Source organism: Penicillium bovifimosum (assembly GCF_028826915.1).
Source record: "Penicillium bovifimosum strain IBT 22155 chromosome Unknown utg000001l_segment0_segment0, whole genome shotgun sequence".
NCBI classification, from domain to species: domain Eukaryota; kingdom Fungi; phylum Ascomycota; class Eurotiomycetes; order Eurotiales; family Aspergillaceae; genus Penicillium; species Penicillium bovifimosum.
Genome location: NW_026622710.1, coordinates 1499641 through 1526367, shown reverse-complemented (window position 1 = coordinate 1526367; position 26727 = coordinate 1499641). Strand labels below are relative to the sequence as shown.

Here is a 26727-nt window from a genome sequence, read left to right as displayed (position 1 = left end):
TAACCTGCTGCTTTACTTGTAGTTTGGAAGTCTCTTATAGCATACAAGGAATGTATAGACGATTGTAGACCAAATCGATGAGTAGATAGTAGTACATTTCCCAAACGCCAAAGACAACAGATGTAGTAAATCACAACAGAAACGGTATATGAGCCCAGTAAGGGAAACAAAAGCATATCGACATAGCCCGAGACAAAGAAAAACCGGAACTCGAAAAGATCAACAGAGCGAAAGAGATTTGTGCTGGCCAATAGACCCGAAGAAATAGACAATCTCACAAACATGATAATACAGAGCTTGTCTTCGACAAGAAAAAACAAAACTTCCCAAGCAGCTGGGTTGTAAGGGGTAGTATACAAAAGCAATCCATATGATACATTAGTAAAAGAAACACTTGCAACACACAATCAACGACGCGGCCGCAACCCCTCACCAACAAGAACCCGCCACCTGTCTCCGACATCTCTCCGACCCATCAGGCGCGCACACTCATCCCATTCAGCCTGTGAAAGACGACATCTCTCGAGAACCAGCTCGATGAGATCTTGGTCTTCCTGTGGGGACCAGACATCCTGTTCTAAAGCAGACGCACACTCCGTCACCTCGATAGAGGGCACAGGCGTGTCCGGATCGATGCGCTGGAAGCTATTATAGCCCATATCGACACGGCGGCGCGCGGAAGGTGGTGATTGCGTGACAGGCGGAGAGTGCAGAGAGTAGAAATCTGTAGAGGAAAGACCCAGGGGCATATTGTATGGGACGTGGCGGGTGCGCTTGGGAGTCGCGAAGCGGTTGCGCGGGCTCGTCTCGTCTTCATCGTCGTCGCGGCGGCGTTTGTTGGCGCCGCGCGCGGGCGCGGATGGTGGTGGTGGTGGAGTGTGAGGTGCTGTTTGGGGTGGGGGTGTTTGTCTGGGAGAGACGGGACGGATGGTTTTTTGGTTTTGGGTGCGTGGCGAGCGGCGCGGAGCGGTTAGGGGAAGGGGGCTTTGGAGGCGTTGTTGGGGTTTTGAGCGGCGCGTGGAGGGCGCTGGTGATGATCTGTTTAGGAGGGATTGGAGGGCGCGACAGGTTCTGAGGAGACCGTTTCCGGATGGGTATGTGTCGGATGGGGGTGGTGTTGAGAAGAGGCGGCTGGGGGTGAAGCGAGACGACCGGCGCACGTCGCATGGGAGGGCGGAGGGGAGGAGCATTGTTGCTGGAATATGAAATTGGTTTGTGTTGGTCTGAGCGATTGGAGTTTGGTTGGAGGTTTGAGGTTGATGTGGTTTAAAGAATGTTTTGAGGTTGAAAGTTGTTTTGCGCGGTCGCGCGATTTTTGTGGGTTGACTGCGATTTGCGCCGGAGGCGGTTGCGATGCGTGACGATGGAGTTGGGATTGCGAAAATGAATGGATGGTGTTGTCGTCGGTATGCGCTTTGATTTGCGCCTGCTCCGGGGGATGCGATCGCAAGTTGGGATATTTGATTTGTTTGTAGCGAGTGTTGTCAGGGAGAAGAAGTTGGAGGGGAAATGCCGAGATAAAAGAAAATTGGGGCCGACGGGGCCAACGGGCAAGCGAATATCTCCCGTGCTAATTGCGGCACAAAGAATGTTGCTATTAATTGATCGGGACTTTAAAGAGTTTCAACTATGATATGAAACAAAAGGTCTTCAAAGAGAAAAAAGAATGGAAAGAATGGTCAGAGTGAGGAGGTGATTCTCACTCAGGTCAAGACAGGACAACGAATGTGATGGGAATGAAGTCTATGAGAGATAGGGAGTGGAATGAAGCCCTGTCTATTATACTACTTGATTTCACTTGACTTGATCTTGAATCTACAATGACTGCCAGTGAAACAGTATACTAAGGAGTCTAGGATAAGAGGGATTGCATGCAAGGACAAAGAGAGGGCAGAACAGGCACGAGGCCACCCCTGAGACACTTTCTCAACTACATTTCCTATTCCGGCAACAGATTGGCGCTTTGACTTGAATTTTCTTTGAATCTGCTTGCAGCCATACTAGCATTGTATTGATGTAATGGCTTGTGATCTTCAGGACCTGTAATGTCAGTGCATTGAGCTGCAGGTGCAGACCAGATGTCCGAGCACAGCCTGCACGAGGTCAGACACGCTAATACACTGTATGACAGTATGACAGTATGAGGCTATGACATTATTTGATCTAATCTCGGATCCTCGGGGGCGAAGTCGCGTTTTAATAATGATCTGAAAGAGGGTGAGCCTGTCCTTTCCTGCCATTCTCCTACCCTTCACCAGGAGTTGTCTTCCCTACCACAGGTTACCAGCCCTCTAGGATTCTTTGTACCTGGTATTCCTTAACACTGTGCCACTTGATTTATCCTGCTCCTAGACTGTTCTCGTAGATATCTCCATGGACCATGGTGTTGGACGAACATCATTCTCTGCGCGACGCGTCCACGCGTGTCGCGTTTCGTGGGACGCGTTGTGACGCGCCAAGAAATACCGAGCCCTAACTAATACGCGTGTCATTATGGAGTGTGGATTATGTCCGACGACTAGTAGTACTGTGTACGGAGCACTACTACTACTACTCGGTTATGCACAGCATATACGCAATACTGTGAATACTGACTAGAGTACACTATTCATTCATTAGACCCTTCGTGGGTCAATGCTCTGCCATGTGCCCTGCAGGAACAGGGTCACTGGCCTCGGACCTCCTGACAAAGAACATCGGGGGTTTTTCACAGCACTTCAATACACTCTGACCACCCTTACTTGCATTGTACAAAAATACTCCACACTCGTGCTAAGATACAGCTTGCATTATCTTGGCTTCACTGCATCTTCCGCATTCTGGGGTGCAGATTCGCTGCAGCCCGCGACGGGCCGACAAGCACTCTTCAGACTGTCAATCAATACACACAATAACAGACTCGTTTCTCCGACTATGTTCATTGAGAAACAGATCACAGCTACCAAGCAGTCTCCTAGGGGCAAAGCCCAAACCGCAAAGGGATCTGCTCCTTGAAACCAACCTAGCCAGGAAGACAGAAAGTAGAAAGTCTTTAGTCCTACGGAGTACCCGTGTCCTTTACTCCGTACGCAGTAATTGAGGTGGATCTGATCTCCTTCAAGGATCGCAATCAAGCATTCCTTCCACCGAGATAATAAGATCGTGCCCCCCAGCCACCGGTCAAAATCCAATCTCAAGCAAGGGGTATCCCCGATGGAACCATTCCCACCGAGAACTCATGGTCTCATACTCTTCCATCGGCCCACCACAAGCTTAAGATTTAGAAAAACCAAGGCACGAGAACTCAAAACACCAATTTACAGCAATAAACACAAAAATCAAATCTGAACTCCGATCATCATCCTCGATTGTTCCTGACCAGGACTACATCCTCTAGTGCCAGCCTAAGCTTCCACCCCTGTCAGACACAGTGGCGCCAATGCAAGACATAATCCCCTTTCCCGCATCCCACAACGGGCGCTAATGTCGATCTTCTCCACAAATCTTGATCATCTTCGTGCCCTAATGTGGCTGGGGTCACAATCGAGTTACCCCTCTATCCAGACCACTCACCACAGGCCTTTGCGCTACCCTCCATAGGGCAATGTGCTCGGATGGTCTCATATCTTCAGCTGAGGGTCAGACATCTCAGACATTGCCTCATACAGGTAGCTTGTTCGCTCCCCCTGTCTTGCACTGGTGCTGAAGTGGGCTGTGGCCTGTGGTTCAACTGGTAATCGCCCCTCTACGGTCCGGCGGACATTTGTAATGTTGCCTTTTTGCCTGCAGCCTGCCTATAGTATTGCAACTGATAATACTATGATTGGACTCGTCCTGAAAGCTGTATACACGACTCGAGAAACAAAGACTTGTCTCGGATCGGGACTCGAGGCCTTATACCCAAGTCAAGTGTCCAAAAAGCATCCTCCCATCATTCCCGATCATTGGCCTGAAAGTGAAACCAGTCATCCCAGGACTGCAATCGATCGCCACTCCTTATTCCTGTATCGAGTTTTCCTTCGTCCCCCCCTCCCTCCTTCCTGCCCTAGTCACGAGTTCACTCGATATAATCCATGGAAGAGTCGATTAACCCTACCCGAGACACAGGGATGTGTGGAAGCTGAAGTGGAGTTATTGCTCGGTCTCCTGGATACACAGTACCCAATGGGAAGTGAAATCTCCCTCTCCTATCTGCTCCTCTCTCATCCGTGTGACTCCGAAAGAGCTACCAGTGTCCTATCTCGCCCCTAACTAGACGTCCCTTGGTGGGTCGTGGACGTGGGATATGAGCTATGTATTCTACGAAGGTGCAACTATTGCCTTGAGTTTGCCTCCTTCTGGTAGGGATGGTCATTGCTGGTGGGTGGCCATGAATCAGGTTTACACCGTTGAAGGGCTCGGGGGCCTTGGGCAAGGGTTCTTCTCGATTGGTCGTGAGTATCACCCTGCTTGTCTCTCAGCACAATCCGAGCTCATGCTAGACACAGGACGGAGATGTTAGTCTCTTCCGTAGCAGTGAAAATGCATTTACCTAGTGGAGTAACAGTCATAGGTTAAGATCAAAGAGATGCTGAAGCTGGATTGCATTCCTTCCGCTCTCATTGTAAATGCTCTCAAACCCATTATTTACATGTGGGCAGATCTATCCTATCATGATATTGCTCATGCCTTTATGAATCCAATGCTAAGAGGAGGGTATGGGGTCCAAGCCCTCATTGGCTCATTGACCCTGCATCTTTCGAAAACGCTCTTCCGCAGCCCTAGCCCTCCGCTCTCTCTCCAACCGCATCTTCATCTCCGGCGTCATGCCCCTAGTCTCCTCGTCTCTCCTCTCAGCCGCCGTCTTCTCAAGACCACCAACAGTCCGAGCACCCGACTTCGTCGTTCTCGACGTCGCTGCCCTCTCAGCCTCCTCCCGTTTCAATCGATCCAAGCGCGCCTTCCGCTGACTGGACTCTTCCTCCTCGGCAAGTTTTCGTTCCTTCTCTGCACGGCTTTCCGCATCAGCTTTGGAGACAGCTGATGGGACCCTGGCCGCTTCCCAGTCCCATTCTGACTCGCCGAGGTCGTGGCGAGCAATGCGGAAGGCGTCGCGCGTGGCTCGGTCGCCGGTGAGTTCGAAGGGTGTTCTGCCTTCGTTGTTGACGGCTGTTGGGTCGGAGCCGGCTTTTGTGAGGAGGGCTGTGACCACAGCCGGTGCGTCGTGGTGTGCGGCGAGGTGGAGGGGAGTGGGACAGCGGAAGTTTTGTGGCGAGTCGGCGGGAGTGAAGGTGAACGAGGGGGGGATGGAATTGTTTGTGATATAAGACATTAGTGCGGGCACCTTTGAGCGGCGGATGAGTGCCTGGATCTGAGATGTGTGTAGCAAGCCAGCTTCTTCTTCTTTTGAAAGCTTCGGCTTCTGCACTTGGGGTTTTGGTACAGGCGTTGACGCTTTCAGTTCTTGCTCTCTTCGCTTGGCCTCAGCCGCAGCCAGCGCGGCTTCGTCCACCTGGCTGACCTTCAGTCGGGTCAGCTCCTTGAAGGACCGCATAAGCTCTCCTTGAGTGGCTCGGCGTGTATTGAAGGGGAAACCGCGCAGACGGGGGTCGTTCTGTCGGAGGACTTGTCCATCATATTGACCGAAAAGGGTCTTTCGATTCGTCTTTCCAGTAGCTCGAACGAACAACAGCTCGGCAGTGTCAATCATCTCGCGCCAATCGGACAGCACCTCTCTAATATCCTTCTCAAGCGCAGCCTCGTTGTACCGTCGCAGACTAGAGCCTGCCGAGTGAGCAGCTCCGCGGGACGCATCACTGGCAGACTGCGAGCCACCCTGTTTTCGTCGCGTCGTGTATCGATGGAACGTTTTGTGTGCAATAACCCGTGCCTGTCTGTCTTCAACTCCTCCTTGCTTTCGGTGGATCTCGGGTGCCAGCGAGACCAACATGGCGGCGAAGTGCCCACCACCAATCATGCACATAAAAATATGCGGACCGGTGACAGCAGCATCTTGCGCTTTATTGTTAGTGCGGGCCTTAATCGGCGCCAGCTGCTTTCGCCGTAGGGTTTCAACCAGGTGAGCGGGCTCATCCTGCTCCGCGTTCGATAACATAGCCCTGTAGACGCCCAGAGACGTGTTCGATGGCAAGCTCGAACTTGACAGCCAAAGAAGTGGTTGTTTCGGAGTATTTGGCACGCCCTCGGTCTCCACGTCCTCATTCGGATGGGCCAGCTTGGCTCGCTTTTTCAGCAGAGCGGCCAGAGTCGTGTCCGTGCCCCCTTCCGCATCCTCCTCTTCTGTCTCCGAGGACTCCGAGCCAGAAATAGACTCATCTAGCTCTCCGATAGCCTTGGCAAATTCGGCTTCATCCAAGGGCGCATTCCCGCGGAGTTGGGCCTTGATGTTGAACCGGTGATGGTCAGAGCGGACATGGCTGCGCTGCTCCTGTACACTATTGTAGGAAACCTTGCAGAGGGAACATAGACTGGAAGTTGCGATCGCAGAGTCCTGCGCTGCCTGTTCAAGGTCGGTCGGGGAGGGTTCGGGCTCTTGTTCGGCGACAGGCTGGCTCGTGGTTTTGGCCGTTAAGCTGGCAAGAAGTTCTGGCGGTAGATCGTACACTAGAAAGATCAGCGTGTTGGTCTCATTATAATGTGGGAATTGACATGCGTACCGTAGAGAGGCCTTTTCAGAAGCTCCTCCATGTGACTCGTTTCGACCATGATGACTGGGCGAAGAATGTGTATTGGGGTTGGTGCCCCTCCAATGACGCTGATAAGTGGGCGGTCGTGGGCTTTCACCGCCTAATCGTACCAAGGAAGATAAGATGGCTGAGTTACCGCTCGGCCACTTAACATAAGAAGTCCATGAAATCGGCACCGGCCTCCCAAGGTACAGTCTTTGAGGTAATCGGGAAACCCTACGGTCCTTAAAAACACAAAATGAAGCCATTCTGGTACGGAGTCTTCCCAAAACTGCCGCAGACTTACCGGAATCGTCATCACCAATGGATCGGATCCTTCCATTACCGAGATAAGCACTGCCTCGTCCGAGTCTGTGAGTTTGTTGCTTGGAACATCAGTTTCAGAGGAATCTCTGGACTTTCAGTACCACGCCGTGGGAACTCCGGCTTCTGGATTTTGGACAAGAGGCAGTTGACTTGACATATGATGAGGTCGCATATCAGGCGTTCAAGAGGCTATGGTAACGGGTGATCGGCAATTAGCCCGGCGTTCGCTGCCTTCAAGGAGGGAGGTATCGATGCTGGTGTCGTTTTATTAGACAAGCAGCTAGATGGTATGTTAAGAGTACATGTGTTCATCCAATCGGTACATTTCTTTCAACTGGAATCATGCCTGCACACATAACTTGATACCTACTTCGTAAATGAGGTACTTATCCATGATTACATTCAGATCCTTAATGTAACTAGCACGAACCAAAGGACACAGTAACTAATAGATGTATGGCTGGAATAAGAATGGGGTATCGATTAACGATATCAAGAATCAAAGAATACTAACTATGGTAAGAATACCAATTGCCTCCATCCCGTATTGATCAAGCAAAGCCCCAACAAGAATATGAATAGGGCTGGGGCACTGTGCGCTAGGCATTGCCAGGCACGTGCTTAGATGAACCCTCCCATGTCAGCATCGCTGTCGCTGGGGGGATCCCGCGGCTCCCGGGAACGCTTCAAGAATTCTTCCACCATGGTCTTAGAGTTGGGAAAGACCGTGCCCTTGTTCTCCTTGGAGGGAGCGACCTTCTCGCACCTTTCACGAATCTCCATAAAGCGCTCCAACGTCCCTGTGGCCTCCTGATCACGGTGGTTTTCATTGTTCACAGATGGCTCTTGTTGCCTGAGCTGGGGCTGGGTGAGGGCAGCCCGCCGAACTGCATACCGGTTCCGCTGTGATTCTGCAAAAACCCGCTTTCTGTCAGCAGCCTTGGGCGTTGGTGAGTCGGGAGGCTGCAGGGGTTGAGATCCCAGCCTCATTGGGGATTGGTTATGCAAGCGTGCACGGAGAACGGATGAAGGTGAAACTGGGCCACTGGATGCAAGAGAAGCGTACTCATCGGATGCAAGAGAGGCGTAATGATGGGACGCAGGCGAAGTAGAGCTATTGGGATCTCTGGCGGGATCTGTCGCGGAATCTGTGGCGGGTCTCATGGCGGGATTCATGGTGCGATTGATGGCAGGTCTCATGGCGGGATTCACGGCGGGATTGATGGCAGGAGCACTGGGGGGTGTGTGGGCATCACCCATCGTGTTTTCGGATGAATCTTGCTGCTCAGACATGTCGGCTGAAGGGGCGAGAAAAGCCAAGAGGAATTGCGTGTCGAACTCCGCTGTTCAGTATGGACATGAGCCGGAGGTGTGAAGCTGGAAGTCTCAGCCGGGGTAAGAGTTGTAGAGATCACATCGTTGCCTGGTGCGATGACATTGTCGTCTCGCGCAACGTTTGTCAACTGCTCATCCTGCTCTTGGAACCGCTCATTTTGCTCTCGGAACCGCTCATCCTGCTCTTAGAACTTCTCATCCTCATCCGGGAACTGTTCATATTCTCTGATATGCTCGCTCGGGGGTATGGTCTGGACAAGCTTCGCGACCTCCGAGCTCAACCATCGATACCAGTCCTCACTGGCTTTCAAAAAATCCTCAGAGGTTGAATTCGGAGGGCAGGTCTGGGTGACACGTTCATCCGCTGCTGGGTAAATACGGTTGCCATCCCTGGTTCATCGTGGGACTCGCCGTCGATGTCAACATCCGGTCTCGGCAGAGCGATGCCACTGCTTGTTCGGGAATAAATACTCGGTGAATAATCCCTCCTCATTCGTTCAGGTCGCACAGGAAAAGCGTTGCGAATGTCTCTAACCCCCGTCTCATCTCCCAACAGAACATGGCCATTGCTGTCTCTGGGATAATAGTTCAATCGAGCGATCCTATTTCTCGACTCTCGCTGACGACGACTGATGAGGATACCGAGAGCATCATCAACAATGTTATCCCTCGGCGAAGGATCGACACTACTGATCCCAGACTCCACGCTTGGAGAATCAGCATTCCTTGCCGCGTCTTGAAGACGGGGAACCATGGGAGTGTCACTCTTCTCTTGTGGAGTTCTTGGCGGATATGACTCGCTGGGGCGAAGCTTCAAGCGTTTGGCCGGGCGCATATGAGACTTTTGGGCACTTGACTGCTCCCCAGGCGCTGTGGAGAATGACTCGGGCGAGATTGATGCTTCTTGGCTGGGAACATGACGAAGAGTACGTCTGCCATATTGAGAGTCTTCTGAGTCTGGCGTCTCTAGGGCCACACGACGCTCTGGAACCCTACCGAAGTTCGGAGCCTCGTTGGTTTCAACTGGCGAGACCGATGCTTCTTGGCCGAGAACATGACGATCAGTGCGTCTGCCATAATGAGAATGTGAAGTTGGCATCTGTGGAAGCATGCGAGGATCTATAACCACACGGAGAACGGGATCCTCGTTGGTTTCAAATGCCGAGACTGATGCTCCTTGACTGGGAACAAGACGATCAGTGCGTCTACCATACGGGGAATGTGAAGTTGGCATCTGTGGAACCACACGACCCTTTGGAACCCTACCGACAATCGGAGCCTCGTTGGACCAGGACCGCTGGTGTCGGTCGATTTCACGCTGTGTCGCAGCGCACAGGTCCTGACAGTCAACCTGCATATTGCGATTAAACAATGGGGCAGAAGGAGGATCATTCTGTGTATCGCTTACTACGCGTGAAGGTAGCGGTGGCAGTAGCTGATCGAGGTTTTCGTCCTCTCTGGTTGAAGAAAGCGATTCGCCATGCTCCGGCTTGCGGGAAGTGACTGTGTTTGTCAGGCTTGAAGCAGCCCAGCTGGTGACGCGCGGCTCGGAATCACAGAGACTGTCCGTGGTGGATAACCGAACAAGTGGCCGGGGATACTCGGAAGGCACCGTACGGAGATTAGCCATGGTCGATGAGTGAACAAGAGGCCGGGGAGGAGGGGGTGCCTTCAGACTATCCCCAGGAGGGACAACTTCCACGTTTCCCTTGGACGGGGTTGTCACGACCGGTTCAACGCAATATGAACTACCTGAGAGTGGTGATGGCTGCGCAGTGGCATCGGTCGCATCGGTCGCATCGGTCGCATCGGTCGCATCGGTATGCTTGGATCTGCTGAAAACACGTTTGAACCCCTTTTTCATGGAGTTTGACCATGAGCGATGCTTATGAGATCCCCCGAGGCTTTGGTCGCCGGGGGTGGAGGGACTGGCAGTACCCTCACTTGTTTCACGCAGGGTTTTGGGAGACGGCTTGTCCACCCTGCGTTTGAGCGAGAAGGCCGATATGTAAGATCGGAGGCGGCCCTTGTCGTCGTTATCAGAATCCGAGGAAATCCTGCTGACCTCAACCTGGCCATCTTCAAACTGGCTACGAGCCAGCTGAACTGCTGTATCATTTCTTCCCGAATACTGATCCCTTAGTGTGGATCGTGGCTCCCCTCCGCGGAAAGACTTGGAGCGTGTAATAGTTCGTGTCTGATGATCACCAGTGCTTTGTCCTATCCTCATTGACTTGGCTTTGTGCACTTGTCGAAGCGGAGAAGGCACTGAAATGTTTCGTCCATCGATTCCACCGGGTTCCTGTATTGGCGATATCGCAGCGGCGGGTCCGATGTTATCGACTACATATGGTCGACCGGACACCTCTGTGGACTGATGAGGTGTTGCGGTGGCAGATGAGGTTGGATACTGCTGACCCATGGATGCGTTTGCGCCGCTGCTGTGATGACCTGCTCGTGGCTGTTGTCGGGGGCCAGCGAAGCTTGCCGGATCATCGAGTTGATTGTATGGGCCTCTCGGGTCCCGAGATGGGATTTGGCCGGATTGCATTGCATACGATGCAGCGGCAGCGGCGGCGGGATGTTGCGTGGTGACAGTAGGCGTTGGTGGCGCATCGTCTGAGGCAGGTCTCCTTGCCCTGCGCATGGAGCGTGTAGACAAGGACTTCCTCAGAAGGTTGTATGAGTTTTGTGTGGATGATGGCATGCTTCAAGTCTGCACAGTAGGTGATACGAACTGATATGATGATGGAAAATGTGAATGAAGGAAGATGACGATGAGAGGAAGCAAACGTTCAGAACAGTATTTGAATCTTACGACGGTCTGCTTGGAATCTCACGGAAGTATGGCTCGTTAGGAAAGTGCCGCGAGAAGAACCAGCCGGAAAGCACACACGCAGTGCTTGATGAGTCGTCCAGCGTCACATGGAAGGAGAAAACAGGAGCCCTGGGCAATCTTTATGACGATTCCAACAACGGCGACGACAATTACAACTGGCATACGGAACTTTGATGGACCGCCTGCGATCTTACATATCTGCCTTCTCGCTCAGACGCAACAAGCGTCACAAGCCTTTCCCAAATCCTTGCGCAACACGAGTGAGAGGACTGCTAGTCCCTCTACCCCCGCTGAGCAGAGTCTCGATGGTTCTCATAAGCGTCGGTCATTGTCAAACTCCACGAAAAAGGGATTCAACCGTGTTTCTAGCCGATCCAACACATGGATGCAGCATACTAGATACCAAATATGGAATGTCCATTCATCTTGTTTACCACCTCCAGGGCCATGTTTTGTCCTTCATTCACATTTTCCATCATCATATCAGTCCATATCACCTACTGTGCAGACTTGAAGCATGCCATCATCCACACAAGACTCACAGAACCTTCTGAGGAAGTCCTTGTCTACACGCTCCATGCGCAGGGCAAGGAGACCTGCCTCAGACGATGCGCCACCAACGCCTACTGTCACCACGCAACATCCGGTCGCCGCTGCCGCTGCATCGTATGCAATGCAATCCGGCCAAATTCCATATCGAGACCTGATAGGCCCATACAATCAACTCGATGGTCCGGCAAGCTTTCCTGTCCCCGGACAACAGCCCCGAGCAGGTCATCACAGCAGCGGCGAGAACCCCTTCATGGGTCAGCAGTATCCACTGATAAGTGAATTCCTAACGACATGAGGCGTGCCAAAGAAGTCTTTCATACCAACAAATGAAGTATCTGTCCGTTGACCCCGTTCTACTACCATAATTTGCAGAATCGAAGCTTTTGCGGTCATTCCAACCATATAAGCCTTTCGTTTACGAAATCTCGAATCTCCGCTAGGTGCGGCTACCTAAGCGTCGTGTATGAAGACCGGGCATGCTTCTGCGAAAGGCTTCTGGAAGGTTTCAGTCAGTCAGCCTGAATATGCGGTGGAAGGTACATAGCGAGTCATACCAGAAAGTAGAGATAGATGCATGGATTTATTTCTTAATGAAAATGCCACACAACATACCTATACCTTGAACATCCTGTGTAGGGTCGAATCATTCCATTTCATTACAACCTATGATTAGGTTGATGTACTGCGTAGAAAGCGGCACAGGATCAGGACATGAGGCACTAGGATCATCCGGATTATACCACTTCGTACACATTTCATCAAGGTCACTACCTTCATGTCTGAGATCTCGACTGGATGTATGTATAAGTCGAGTCCATCAATCTAAGAAGCAAGGTTTGCTAAGCTTCTGCTTAGCGCCAAGGTCCAAATCCCGACTAACCCAAAGAAGCAGCAGTGACTCATGCCAAGATGACAAAGTCTCAGTGTCTGACTCAAGACTCATGGAAGCTCAGCCTTTGCAAAGCCAGACCGGTCAGAATAGATAGTCCCCAAATTTCCATCAATTCGACGGAGAAGACATCTCATAAACATCCAAAATCTCAGCTTTACATAACCCACTGCCAGCCTGCCCATCCAAAATGCCAGCGCCCCGCTTAGCATCAAAACTAAGTCATGTCCACCTAGACGGCCGCACCCTAGAAGGAGGCGGACAGCTAGTCCGCATTGCTATCGGGCTATCCGCCTTAACAGGACGCCCAGTTAGCATCGACCACGTCCGCGGAAACAGACAAGGTGTGACGAGAGCACATCGAACGAGGACTAGGAGGAAGAACACCCTCCTCGGATAGGAGGAAGGGACTTATCACGTGATAGGAGGATCTCGGCTGTATTGTTCTTTACCCCTTTTTTCTCTTCTCTTCTTCTCTTTTCTTTCCTCTCTAGTCTTGTTGTCTTAGGTAAAAGGAATTGAGTGCAGAAACAGTAAAGCTCTTCGTTGTCAGTAATTTCTCTATATCAAAGCCTCGCGTCGAGTTCGGGAAATGTGTGAGTCTCCGCCTCAGGCTGTTGTTCATCGAAGTCCACTCGAGGCTTTGATCTAGAGAAATTGTTGACAACGAAGAGCTTTACTGTTTCTGCACAAATATCAGCCAGCTCTCTATTTTTCCAGATCGACGCCCTTGTAGACTCGGGAGCAAATGTATACGCATTGATTTACCCTAGGGTAGTTCTCAAACTGACACCTTATGGACTCCGTACGAAGCGACTCCGACAGCCCCAACCCTTGTGCGCTTTTGACGGGAGACCTGCGAACCCCATCACTCACGGTGTGCGAGCACCGCTGATAGTGGGCAACAGGCGACAGATCGACGTACCCATGTTGATCGCCGACACAGGTCGGCATGACATGATTCTTGGAAGACTCTGGTGCGTTCGCTTCCCGGCAGAAAATGGGCTATGCACCACTACATCGCTAGTCGCTACTTTGTTTACATGATGGTAAATATGATACTTTCTGTTTATAATGCGTGCGATTATAACTATCCTGAAAGGATTCAAAGCCCGGCAAAGGATTGCGACAACCTTCGCCCGCACCCAACTGGGGCCAGCGGCCGCCGCCAGCCTCAGGGCAACAATATTGACGACAACAACGAGCCTCCGGAGCTCTTTATCATTCTAGAAGGAAAGTGCTCATCTCAAACTGAAAGTGCCGCATGTGACTGAGTTAGGAGTTTTTTTCCTCGTCCGTGACCTGTCCAATGGAGTGTGTAATGCTTCAGGGAAACAACAGGAGCTTTCCCTGTTGGGGATGTTGGAAAAGTGCACACTTGGACAAACTCCAAGGGGACCCTCACGGTCATGAAGGTGTATATGAATTAACCGGTTTGATGTGATGGGCTGTGGCGGGTAAAAGGCTATTCAATGAGAGTAGCATTTTGACAAGACAGACCCTTCGAATCGAAGGAAACATCAAGACTGCGACTGCCAGCTCTGCAGTGCAAAGAGATTCAGCATAGCTGTTGGATCTCTTGAACTACCCATGGACCATCTCCGGGGGACACCAGAAGTCTTGGTAGGTGATCAATTTGTCCTCCACCCAGAGACGCCAACGGCCAATTTGGAGACCTGCAAAGGGGCAATGCCCAGGCGGAACGAGCCACATGTGAAACGGCTGGACCTCAACAATGGTCCTCCCTGCCACGCCTGGTTGCTTACTGGATTCGGCCAGGCCCGTACGCGTATAGCCCACGGTGATCCCATCCCCGCCAGAACCAGGGATTATCTCTGCTATCATTCTAGCAAGCTCTTTCGCGCGATGTTGATACCTCAGCTGGGTGGCGATTCCCGGCCACTGTTTATCGAGATCTGTGGCGAAGGGTGTGAGCACGAACACTTTGGGTGCATAGATTGCATTTAGAACACCAGGGTTCTGGTCAGTCCCGATTAGAGAAGCCACACTTTGCGTATATTCGGTTCCATCGCGGAGAGCATCGAGTGTATGCTTCTTGAACCAGTCATCCTTAGTTGGCATGCAACATCCATCGATGAACACCGGGTTCTCCCAGATGTGTGAAATGTACACACCCTTCTCGGACACGACAATCACCAGTGTGCACCCGTAAATACCTTTGACACCGATGGCATACTTGCAATATGAGGGAAAGCCAAACCATTGTCCAGATGTTGATCCAGGTTGTTCGATCCAGCATGTGTTCAGGCCGTTGACATATATGCTATTCGGAGAAGAAACGTCATCGAGTGCAGACTTGACTGAAAAGCAAATATCAACATCTTGCTTTGAGCAGTGACAAGATTCTTTTCCGGGGCAATCTGTGTTGAACTTACAGTCCAAGTCACCTTGATAGAAATCGTGAACAGAGTGCAGTATCTTCTTACCATCCCCATTGCCAGCATGGCACCAAGGCACATCTCCTGGCTCGGAAGGCATGGCTTTCTGCGCGAATCAATATGGGAAGCACATGATGAAACAGTAATTCAACCGTCCACCTGAGAACTTGGTGAGGCTTGCACTGGTGGGAAGGGCTCCTCAAGGGTATTGTTTGTCGATTAGGTGATGCTTGGGCAGACATCCAAACAATAAACTTTCATTGCTCTATGAAATCTGCACCTCGTTTCATTTCAGAAAGAGTGAATATGGGGTTCTGATGGATGCCTTGCTTGCTTTCCATTTCCAGACGTAGATGCTTGAAACAAAGACCGCGTTGCTTGATTGCCCAAGCTTAGATATAGTAATGTGCCAGCATTGTTGTCAATATCAAGGCTATCAAATGGATATCTTCTTCACTTTCAAGCTCAGTATGGAAGCACAGTTCCGACGCACTTTGGTTCCTTCAACACATCGCTTGTACTAATTTGCTCTCTTTTTGCTATTCTGATTTCCGACTACGTATTGTGAAAGATGGCCTACCTAGTCAAGAGTTCTCTGAATGGACAGGTTAGGTAGATTGTATCAGTGACTGTAACAGAGAAAGATAGGTACTCGGAGATATATCACAGGTTTTCTAGGGAATCACTATGCACCTCGGTTAGCTCTTAGCTCTACAACAAACAAATATGGAAACAATGACTCAATGAGATGACCAGGCCCGTTTGCAATGTCCACTATCTAGTATCCTCATAGGCTCATGGAACCCAATTAGTAGATGCCAAGAACCTTCCAAAATTGGAATGTTATGCCGAATGCCAAGGAAAGCAGCCGCATTGGTCTTGGCGTGCGCTTATCTCCGAGGATTACATCATTCAATATCACGTGAGCAGATAAAAAGATCCATTTCCGAAAGAGAAGACATTACGCGTAAATGTGGAGGTAAGGTAGTCGATATACAGTATAGCATACGTAACGCAAGTTTCATGCAAGCTTAAAACCGACCCTGCCACCATGTGTACTTGTAAGTCGTAATTAGCCTGAGTTGATAGGTTTCCAATGAAAGCGGCGGTAAGCAACCCCGACGTCTCCGTTAAAAGTGGAGCGGGATTTCACTTTTAGTAATCAGCCTAGCTCTCCAACTTCGCACCACCCCCCGGTCTTCTCTTCGAGGTGTTCTTTTCCCTTTCTTGTCCATAGAATAGGCATACAGGGACAAAGTCGCTACGAAAATGCTGGATGGCCAATCCCAGGTGGTCCTAGAGGCGTCCCGCCCGGGGGAGCTCTTGCATTCCCTTGGATCAGCACTTGATTCGCGGCGACAGCCTTTTTGTACCGATAGCGAGGGCTGGGGCCCTCTCAGCTCATCGAGATTCGATCTGACGCCATGCTTTCTTGACGTGATTGTGGCGGTAGTGGCTGTTTGGGGTACACTGAGCGGACTGGCTGCTCTGTGGTTGTTACTGAAGAGGCGGATTCCACAGCCCGTGTCGAAGAATTGGCACTTTTACACCAAGTTGGTTAGTACATACCAGACCCTTCCGCATATTCTCGCATACCCGTGAGCCAGTATACTGACTGCACATGATTATCATAGGCCGTTCTCGCCGCCCTCATCCTCGTCACCGCCCTCCAAGCTGCGATTCAAGTTGAATCAGACCCTAAGACCTTTTGGGCTGATTTCCGCTTCTGGTCCACGATTCTAACCATCCTCTCGCTGGGAGTAATAACCTCGGTGCAATACTTTGAGCACTGGCGCAGTAGACAACCCAATGGAGTTGTCCTGTTCTACTGGCTTTTCTTCATTATCACCTACGCGGTCAAACTCCGGTCGTTGGTTGCGCGGAAGGTCTACATCGGCCAGCTCCCTTACTTCGTCTGCATCAACGTGAGCTTGGGTCTAGCATTGTTTGAATTCGTGCTAGAATACCTCGTACCCAAGAAGCAAAGCGCATACGATGCGCTAGGGAGCGAGGATGAATGTCCTTACAACTATGCCGATATCTTCTCGGTTCTCACCTTCGGTTGGATGACCCCTATGATGAAGTATGGATATAAGAATTACTTGACGCAAGACGATCTCTGGAATCTCCGTCGTCGTGATACCACCCAAGTCACAGGCGCAGCCTTGAAGGAGGCGTGGGACGAACAACTCAGAAAGGAGAAGCCTTCTTTGTGGATTGCGCTCTTCAAGGCCTTTGGCGGTCCTTATGCTCGTGGAGCAATCATCAAGTCTGGAAGTGATATCCTTGCCTTCGTGCAGCCGCAGCTCCTACGACTCCTTATCTCCTTCATTGATTCGTACAAAGATCCGAACCCGCAGCCCGTCATCAGAGGTGTCGCCATTGCACTGTCGATGTTTGTTGTATCTGTCTGCCAGACCAGCTTCCTCCATCAATATTTCCAGCGTGCTTTCGACACTGGCATGCGGGTCAAGTCAGCCCTGACTGCTATGATTTATGCCAAGTCGTTGAGACTGTCAAATGAAGGACGTTCAGCAAAGACCACCGGTGATATTGTCAATCACATGGCTGTTGACCAGCAGCGTCTGGCAGATTTGACCCAGTTCGGTACTCAGCTTATTTCCGCGCCATTCCAAATCACCTTGTGCATGCTTTCTCTGTACCAACTTTTAGGACCAAGCATGTTTGCCGGTATCGGCATGATGATTTTCATGATTCCTCTGAATGGAGTCATTGCTCGGATGATGAAGAAATTGCAAATCACCCAGATGAAGAATAAGGACTCGAGAACCCGATTGATGACTGAGATTCTGAACAACATCAAGAGCATCAAGCTCTACGCCTGGAACACGGCTTTCATGAATAAACTCAGTCACATCCGAAATGACCTTGAGCTGAACACTCTTCGCAAGATTGGAGCCACGCAATCCGTCGCCAACTTTACTTGGCAGTCTACTCCTTTCCTTGTGTCGTGCTCTACATTCACCGTCTTTGTTTTGACGAGCGATAAACCCTTGACTACTGAGATTGTGTTCCCCGCTCTGACCTTGTTCAATCTGCTCACGTTCCCGCTTTCTATCCTGCCCATGGTGATCACATCTATTATTGAAGCCTCCGTAGCCACTAAGCGACTGATCGAATATCTCACCGCAGAGGAGCTGCAGACCGATGCCGTTATTTTCGAAGATCCCGTGGTGCACCCTGGTGACGAGTCTGTCCGCGTTCGGGAGGCTTCATTTACCTGGAACCGTCATGAAGGAACGACTGTTCTGGAGAACATTGACCTTAGTGCACGCAAGGGCGAGCTCAGCTGTATTGTCGGCCGAGTCGGCGCTGGAAAATCTTCTCTTCTTCAGTCACTGGTGGGTGACCTGTTCAAGACCCAGGGAGAGGTGATTGTTCGTGGTCGTATTGCGTACGTCGCCCAGGCGCCGTGGGTGATGAATGCGAGTGTCCGAGAAAATATTGTCTTTGGTCACCGATGGGACCCATCTTTCTATGATCTCGCCGTGGAAGCTTGTGCTTTGATCGATGATTTCAAGAACTTGCCCGATGGTGACCAGACTGAAGTTGGAGAACGTGGTATTTCCCTTTCAGGAGGACAAAAGGCACGATTGTCACTCGCCAGAGCTGTGTACGCCCGTGCTGATATCTACCTTTTGGATGATGTTCTCTCGGCAGTTGATCAGCATGTCGGACGTCATATCATCAACAACGTGCTCGGAAAAACTGGTCTCCTCAATGGCAAAACCAGAATTCTTGCAACAAACGCGATCACCGTTCTAAAGGAGGCCGATTTCATTGGCCTGCTGCGCGACAAGACCATCATCGAGAAGGGAACATACGAACAGTTGATGGCCATGAAGGGAGAGATCTCCAGTCTCGTCCGCTCCACCATGGCCGACTCGGATGACGAAGGCACTATCAGCGGCTCGGAGGATCTTGCCAGCCCGGACAGCTCAATCACGACTGCTGTCATCCAGAATGGTGGTTCCACCGACGGCGAGGAAACAGAGCAACCTGGTGACTTGGTTCCCATCCGGGGTCCCGGCCACGGGGAGGCCCGCAGACGCACCAGCACTGTCACATTGCGCCGTGCAAGCACCGCGAGCTGGCAAGGTCCCCGGCGCAAGTTGGGAGACGAGGAGAATATTCTGAAGAGCAAGCAGACCCAGGAAGTCTCCCAGCAAGGCAAAGTGAAGTGGAGCGTTTACGGTCAGTATGCAAAGGATAGCAACATCGTGGCAGTAGGATTTTACTTGCTTGCCATGATGGCTAGTCAGACTGCTCAGGTGGTGGGCAATTTCTGGTTGAAGCGCTGGACCGAGTGGAACGAAGCCAACGGAACCAATGCTCAAGTTGGCAAGTTCATTGGTGTCTACTTGGCGCTTGGTCTGGGATCGTCTCTTTTGGTCATTGTGCAGAACTTGATCTTGTGGATTTTCTGCTCCATCGAAGCATCTCGCAAACTTCATGAGCGGATGGCGTTCGCTATCTTCCGCTCTCCCATGAGCTTCTTCGAAACCACACCATCTGGTCGCATCCTCAACCGCTTCTCTAGTGACATCTACAGAGTCGATGAGGTACTTGCTCGCACCTTCAACATGTTGTTCGCGAACTCTGCCCGTGCGATCTTCACCATGATCGTCATTTCGACTTCGACCCCGGCTTTCATGCTGTTCATTCCCCCTCTTGGCTATATTTACCTTAGCTACCAGAAGTACTATTTGAGAACCTCCCGAGAGCTGAAGCGCCTGGACAGCGTCACCCGAAGCCCGATCTTCGCTCACTTCCAGGAGTCTTTGGGTGGTATCTCCACCATTCGTGCCTACCGCCAAGAGAACCGCTTCGCCCTCGAAAACGAGTGGCGCATGGATGCTAACCTCCGAGCTTACTTCCCCTCCATCAGCGCCAACCGCTGGCTCGCCGTTCGCCTAGAGTTCATTGGTTCTATCATCATTCTTGCATCCGCCGGACTTGCTATTTTGTCTGTTGCGACTGGTACGCACATTTCAGCAGGCATGGTCGGTCTGGGCATGTCGTACGCTCTCCAGATTACGCAGTCTCTGAACTGGATTGTTCGCCAGACTGTCGAGGTTGAGACCAACATCGTGTCCGTTGAGCGAGTTCTTGAGTATGCCAATCTTCCTAGTGAAGCGCCCGATGTGATCTTCAAGCGTCGCCCTGCCATCGGCTGGCCCGCACATGGTGCGGTAGAATTTATTAACTACAGCACGCGGTACCGTCCTGAGCTCGATCTCGTGCTCAAGGACGTGAACCTTAATATTAAGCCCAAGGAGAAGATTGGTGTTGTTGGCCGAACTGGTGCCGGAAAGAGTTCGCTCACGCTGGCTCTCTTCCGAATTATAGAGGGTGTTGAAGGAAATATCAGGTAAGAACCGGTCGCTGTTGCTTTGGTGCTTCTGATCTCGGGCTGACATGAGTTTAGTATTGATGGACTTGATGTGTCCACCATTGGTCTGACTGATCTCCGTGGCCGCCTCGCTATCATTCCTCAAGACCCTGCCATGTTCGAAGGCACCCTGCGGGAGAATCTGGATCCTCGTCATGTCCACGATGACACCGAGCTTTGGAGCGTCTTAGGTTGGTCTACTCTGATAACACTCAGGTCATCTTGAACATCCATATACTGATCGGCTTGTAATACTAGATCATGCGAGATTGAAGGCGCACGTCTACCAAATGGAAGGACAGCTGGATGCTCAAATCCAGGAAGGAGGTGAGTCAAACCAAGATCTAAAATTTGCCTGAGGCGTTCTGTCTCCTAACACATGCTCCAGGCTCCAACCTCAGTCAAGGCCAGCGCCAGCTGGTATCTCTCGCCCGTGCATTGTTGACACCCAGCAACATCCTTGTTCTGGACGAGGCAACCGTAAGATACTTCTGCTTCCTACTCGAATTGACAGTTTCAGCTAACAATGGCGATAGGCCGCGGTTGACGTGGAGACAGACGCACTGCTGCAGCGGACTTTGCGCAGCAGTGTCTTCTCCGACCGAACCATCATCACCATCGCGCACCGCATCAACACCATCATTGACTCTGACCGGATCGTCGTTCTGGACAAGGGGCGAGTGGCTGAGTTCGACACTCCAGCAGAGCTGATCAAGAGCGGCGGTCACTTCTATGAGCTCGCCAAGGAGGCTGGCCTGCTCGACAACGACGGTCTCATCATTTCCTCGTCATCCTAAAGTCAATCGGTCGCAGGGGCTCCGAGCCCCCGCATTTCTTTGCCACAGCACGAAGATCGCTCAGTTGGCCAGCCCGTCTATGAGCATTGAACACCATCCTCATGCACCTCTGCATGGGTAGGAGGGTGGGTTTGCTCTTGCTCTTCCGGCTAATCTCAGCAGGCCCTCGATGCTCATTGCTCGCTTCAATGCTGCCTGCATGGATCATGCCGATGCTTGATCTGAGCTGGTCGTTTGAACGCGCCTAGGTGGTTTCTGGTGTGGCGCGGGCGTCTGTGCATATGTGCATGTACATGCAGCGAGTGAAAAGTTTTCGTTGCACGGCTCAGGGACCCCCCTGACAGGGATGGCCAGGCATTTTATCATTCCTGTTTATCTTTCACCTGAATGGACATGTTATTTGCGAGCATTTCAAGGTCTTCTTGGTGTGTATCACGTTGAGATGCTGGTTTGCCTCGATGTGAATCGAGGACATCCGATTGGATTGCCCCTGCGACCATAAAAGAAAAAAAAGTGATTCCCTTTACATCGTTTGCCATTTTATTTCCGTTCCTTTTTGCACAGAATTTGGAGAGCTCTGCACAGCGTGATTTTACAGATATAGCTAGGACCCTCAAGACGAACAACGCAACTATGCATAAAAATAAATGAACACCCCATCCTCAAGCACCTACTCCGACAACGATTATCTGCAGTAGCGCCAAACACCAAACGTGGCGGTGACATCTAGATATCCCTTCAGAAGCACAGCCCATTGTAGCGGTGAAAAAGCCCACCACCTGTCCGCCTACTACAGGGCGTCTGTTCGCCGGGCAGTAAGCACTTACGCAAAAATATATACTAGCCATGCCCGCTTTGCTTCTCTAGCTACTCTAGTGTGCTATCCAGCATGACAGGAAAGACGTTCAAGATCGTCACTGTCCCGACATAAGGCGAAACAAGCTGGCTTGCATCCTAGGACCCGTCCAGGCCCTCACTCGCCACTCGACTCCCATCCTTCATCCTGGTTCGATGGTCACATCCTACCGCCTCGGGGAAATAAAATAGACTTACCGATTTCGATAGTTCGTTATACGAGCCGCCCTAGGTCGATGCCTCCTTGCTGCCTGCAAAACACAGATTCTCCACGCGGTTGTTCGTTTCGTGTGTGTTGCGGATGTATGAACAAGGGGGAGGGGGCAAGTACTTGATTCTCTTTCCTATTCGGGGTTATGTGTATTATTCCATATGAGCGAGAGGGGAAGGGCTTTAGCTTTAGGCTCTTGGGAGGCAAATGATGACAGTGTTGGATTCGAGAAGCATCGAGTCTATAGTCTCATGTCATGTCATATATTCCATAGATAACAGGAATCAACTATCGACTCTGGACATTCTCTCGCGTGGAAGCGAGAAACTACTGATTGCCACCATGGGGAACAGTTTATCGGCATATTACTTTCCCCGTCTGTGCTCTGATGCGAGAAAGCATGATTGGCCGCGGACCTGCGTCGAGGATTCGTTTCAGTTCTTTAGTCCAAGGCAAGGGATATCGAAACGCCCACACGCCATGCCTTTGACATGAAGCCTGTAACCTGTTTGATATCAAAAGCCGGGGAAGTGGACAGCGTTTTCCTTGACCCTGTTCAGGCCACTTGCAATACGATGCACCAATGAAAAATGACCAAACAGTCTAGATCCTTCAATCCTTCCCGATCTCGGAAACCAGGAAGTGCAGCTAGACGAAAGAAGTAATCGGCTCTGGTGAGGAGATCGATCTTGCATTCTCGATCATGATCAGCCCTGGGAATGGATAAGGATAGACTCACCAGTCGGGGGACTCGGGGAATGGAGTTTGGCGCTTTGTTCTTTTTTATCTGACGCGAACTTCTGTTCTCGGTGTCTTGAACTTGCTGCATCGTCTTCTAGCCACTTACCCACTTACCCACTTACTTCTCTTTTCGGATTCTTAGCTTGGATCCTCAATGTAAAATGGCAAAAGCCTTGTGGCATCTCCCGAACAAGACCGAAGGTCAGTTTCTTTTGCTTATTTTTGTTTCTCGTTCCCCGCTTTCCTAAGTTTCTAATCGTACATATGTGCTGTGCATCGTGGATTGACGGCTGGAATGTACCAACTACGGGACATACATCCGCGTCTATCCATACGTTTATACGGAGGACTCGGACGAGACTTGAATCTCCACCGATATGCAAACTATAATGACTTCAGTACAGCGCATACAATAGCAAGGAAGAATCTTCCCTGTAAATTGTTAAATGTAAGAGTAACATGGCTTCGACAAGGTAGTTACAGTAGTACTAACCTGGTGCAGTTCCTGCTCCATATCCCAAGGATTTACCTACATTAGTTCTCTACGATCTGAGCTGGCCCTGAAGGCGTCGCATAAAGACGCATAAGATCTCGATCTGACGAGGGCTTGAGCGGGATATCCCACTATCATCGCTTAATATACTTCTGGCCTACCCAACAGTCTGGATGATCTGCAATCTCGACTCTAGAATCGACACCGAAATAAATTTCTATTTTCGAAATAAACCATGTGGAAAAATTGACAGTGCAACGGGATTTGACTGGAAACGTAAATCATGCATCATAGCCTACGGTCCCCACTGTCCCACTCAGCCCTGAGAGGTTGGTAGGGACTAGGGAAGAGGGGAAATGTGTTCCAGCCACGCAGCCACGACGAGATGTTATCCACATCAAAGCGCGGAAGCGACAATCTGGTCTGCACCATGCAGTATTCATGCGGCTACTGTAGCTTTGAGTTGAGAACCATTGTGGTGGATCGAGGATCGAAGGATCGCTTCTCCCCGTTCCCGGACCATGGACGCATAGGTCTTCTTCGGGGAACACCTACAGGCTATGTGGGTACAGGGAGCGTGGATTATTCGAGATCAGAGAGGGGGAAGACTTTTCAGAACCTTCTGATTGCTGGAATCTAGGATTTTCCCGGTGTTTGCTCGGGTCGCCGGTGTCTCCTCGGGGAGGGGGATATTGTATTTCCCCAGTAGTTTATAGGAGCGGAGTATGATGTGGACGATTCCTTACTTCAAATTCGGAGAAAACTTACTCTGTTTGAATCAATGTGTTAATAATAGATGTGGCTGACCCTCATGCTTGTAATTCTCTACGACATATGCTGCATGAACAGTCTATGCTGTAAAAAAAAGAAAGCACAGATGCGGCAAAGGCCTCACAGTCCGTAGTCGTTAATAATGACAGGTACCTTAACTACGGGGCGGGGGGAGATGGAGCTTTGATGCATGTAAGTATTTGTCATGTCGAGCGCGCCCCATTCTTTTCCCCAGCCACTGATCGCGTGGAAACCGGGCCTACCCGATGAGTGACAGAGAACCCGAGTCCCCGGGAATGGAGACGACGGTGTTTGAAGATGAGGAAGATCTTCGGGGCTGGTGGATTGTGGCATCGGGCTTCAGTTCTGGGGTTTTCCACAAAGCCAACCCGTCGCATTGGATCCCAGATGCAGAATAGAGCAGACGATCAAAAGTCAAGATGGTTGTCAGCCACAGCTCGATCGGGTCTTACACAGATCTAGAGATCTCCAGGGACGATCCTGGGGTGCTGCTTCGGGAAATTTGTCCGTCTTTGCAGGCATCTTTGGTGGGGCTGGAGCACGGATATGATTCTGGCGATGATGGTATTGGTGCGCGGATGCGGAATATACAGACCCTAAAGACTAGACTGGTGGGCTAGTTCGATTGCTGGGAACGGGAGGTATTGCTTGAGAGATAAGTGAGAAAAGTAAAAATAAAGGATTTGCTGTAAATCGCGTATATTGTGATGCACTATAGTGGATTCGTTCGGAAGCTTCAGGTCGCAAGTGGTACGGGGAAGTGTTACAGTTTCCTCAGTAGAGTTTGCACTATACAAGTGAAGTTAAACCAAGCGGAAGAATGGTGCAATGATTGGCTCCGGGTGAAAGTTGCGCACAAAGTACGATGCAAGGACCTCCTAAACTCTGAATTACTCTAAAGGATTGGACAATTAAGCCATATGCTCCATTCACTTCATCCAGGTATCTGGGATTTTGATTTCCAGCTTCGAAGCTCAAATGATGTAAACTCAGGTCCGGGAAACCCCACTTGGAGCCGCTGCATTTTTGTGGTAGCTATTACTGGAACCAAGGAACTGGATGGAAGTTAATCGGACGACCAAAAACCGATGCTCCGGTTCTAACCATCAAATATTGTAACCTTCCTCCCTTAGTCCCTTTCGGTGCATATTCTGATAGAAATTCATCGCACTCTGATATCATCATATCCCCTTACATATGCGGATGATTTCCACGTTGCCCCTGATGCGACGTTGAGCACCAGAGGATTTTCTCCGCAGCAAGGGCCTCTTCTGACTATCACTTGGGAGGCTAAGCGAACCCGAGCGGAAAATAGACCCGCAGGCAAAAAACACGAGTGGACCCATGAGCATGAACAATGCCTCTAAAGAACGCGTCTAACCAATCCGAGCCCACCGACGAGACACAGAGCGCTCTGTGCAAGGTCCATATGTCAAGACCACGCTGCTGGTCTCATTAGAGCTTTGGACATCACGCAGCCACCCGCCAGGGTGAATTGTGTTACACTTCTTCAAATGGAGTATGCAGAGAGTAGCTTGAACTTCACGCATGCCGATCCCGATCCATCTGGAAACCGAGCGTAGCGAGCATCTTGCAGTGACATATCTCGAGGCTGTTGACACGGAACATTTTTCTCCACCTGCAACACCACGGAGGTTATTCAATAGTTCAACTGCAAGAGAGATTGCCTTGACGGTGAGAGCACTATCTACTGTAGGTATGGGAGGGCCGTCGGGCCGTTCCATATAGTGGAAATAGTTTCCTGCCGTTTCATATTGCTTTTTTTACTGTTGTGCTTCTTATGTGTTCCATCCGGAGAGATTAGTATTGCATATCTATTTGACATATGTATGTTGTATTGATGGTTATTGAAAGCCACCACTGTAGACATATTTGGAATGCTCGATTCGCTACGATCAGATAGGGGTAGACAACATCCACGGATTAGACAACTGATCCTGTGATCAGCGAAACTATTACTCGAGCGCATTACAATTGTACTTTCGTTTACGGGTTGACCGAAGGTCATGTGTGAGACGATCTCTACGTACGTACGTGTAGATACGAGCAAGTCGTAGATCGCGAAGCAATTATCGCTTGCTGAAACCTCTGACACTGGAGGTTTCAAAATAGCGAACTAATTCATAACAAAATACCTGAAACGAACGCCCTTGAGGATGTCCAGTCCTGCAGCAATTCCCAAGTATCCGGGTAGCGAACAGAAGACTCTAAGATCCCCAACTTTGACCCTTCCACTGGGACAGTGGGGCCTCACACTAGACCTTTTGTAGCATTTGACAGCTTTACCCTTCCACCGGACCGTCATCCCCGGCCAGCCCCATTCCGGTGGCTTGGTGGGGTCGAGTCGGGTTGAGTCTGGGCCTCCCCAGGGCTTGTAGCGAGATTGGCCAAGGATTCCAAAAAGTGTCGTTCTCGCTCA

At 50.7% G+C, this 26727-nt stretch overlaps 8 protein-coding genes across 8 annotated transcripts; 3 read left to right on the top strand and 5 right to left on the bottom strand.

Annotated features, from left to right (window-relative positions):
- Positions 1–407: 407 nt before the first annotated feature.
- N7515_000581 (uncharacterized protein) lies at positions 408–1190 on the bottom strand (the record flags this gene model as incomplete). Its single annotated transcript, XM_056661325.1, has 1 exon — positions 408–1190. The coding sequence occupies one exon, from the start codon at positions 1188–1190 to the stop codon at positions 408–410; it is 783 nt and encodes a 260-aa protein (XP_056526491.1).
- A 3509-nt stretch (positions 1191–4699) lies between these two features.
- N7515_000580 (putative C2H2 finger and ankyrin domain protein) lies at positions 4700–6684 on the bottom strand (the record flags this gene model as incomplete). The annotated part of the gene is made up of 2 exons (XM_056661324.1): positions 4700–6582; positions 6636–6684. The coding sequence occupies 2 exons, from the start codon at positions 6682–6684 to the stop codon at positions 4700–4702; spliced, it is 1932 nt and encodes a 643-aa protein (XP_056526490.1).
- Positions 6685–7592: 908 nt separating this feature from the next.
- Positions 7593–8264, bottom strand: N7515_000579 (uncharacterized protein; the record flags this gene model as incomplete). The annotated part of the gene is made up of 1 exon (XM_056661323.1): positions 7593–8264. The coding sequence occupies one exon, from the start codon at positions 8262–8264 to the stop codon at positions 7593–7595; it is 672 nt and encodes a 223-aa protein (XP_056526489.1).
- A 349-nt stretch (positions 8265–8613) lies between these two features.
- On the bottom strand, positions 8614–11013 carry N7515_000578 (uncharacterized protein; the record flags this gene model as incomplete). Its single annotated transcript, XM_056661322.1, has 1 exon — positions 8614–11013. One exon carries the CDS (start codon positions 11011–11013, stop codon positions 8614–8616), a length of 2400 nt encoding a protein of 799 aa, XP_056526488.1.
- A 54-nt stretch (positions 11014–11067) lies between these two features.
- On the top strand, positions 11068–11319 carry N7515_000577 (uncharacterized protein; the record flags this gene model as incomplete). Its single annotated transcript, XM_056661321.1, has 1 exon — positions 11068–11319. The coding sequence occupies one exon, from the start codon at positions 11068–11070 to the stop codon at positions 11317–11319; it is 252 nt and encodes an 83-aa protein (XP_056526487.1).
- A 343-nt stretch (positions 11320–11662) lies between these two features.
- Positions 11663–11992, top strand: N7515_000576 (uncharacterized protein; the record flags this gene model as incomplete). Its single annotated transcript, XM_056661320.1, has 1 exon — positions 11663–11992. One exon carries the CDS (start codon positions 11663–11665, stop codon positions 11990–11992), a length of 330 nt encoding a protein of 109 aa, XP_056526486.1.
- A 2178-nt stretch (positions 11993–14170) lies between these two features.
- N7515_000575 (uncharacterized protein) lies at positions 14171–15085 on the bottom strand (the record flags this gene model as incomplete). Its single annotated transcript, XM_056661319.1, has 2 exons — positions 14171–14907; positions 15034–15085. 2 exons carry the CDS (start codon positions 15083–15085, stop codon positions 14171–14173), a joined length of 789 nt encoding a protein of 262 aa, XP_056526485.1.
- A 1169-nt stretch (positions 15086–16254) lies between these two features.
- N7515_000574 (ATP-binding cassette glutathione S-conjugate transporter YCF1) lies at positions 16255–21195 on the top strand (the record flags this gene model as incomplete). Its single annotated transcript, XM_056661318.1, has 6 exons — positions 16255–16542; positions 16620–20377; positions 20435–20589; positions 20657–20725; positions 20787–20878; positions 20935–21195. The coding sequence occupies 6 exons, from the start codon at positions 16255–16257 to the stop codon at positions 21193–21195; spliced, it is 4623 nt and encodes a 1540-aa protein (XP_056526484.1).
- Between the last annotated feature and the right edge of the window lie 5532 nt (positions 21196–26727).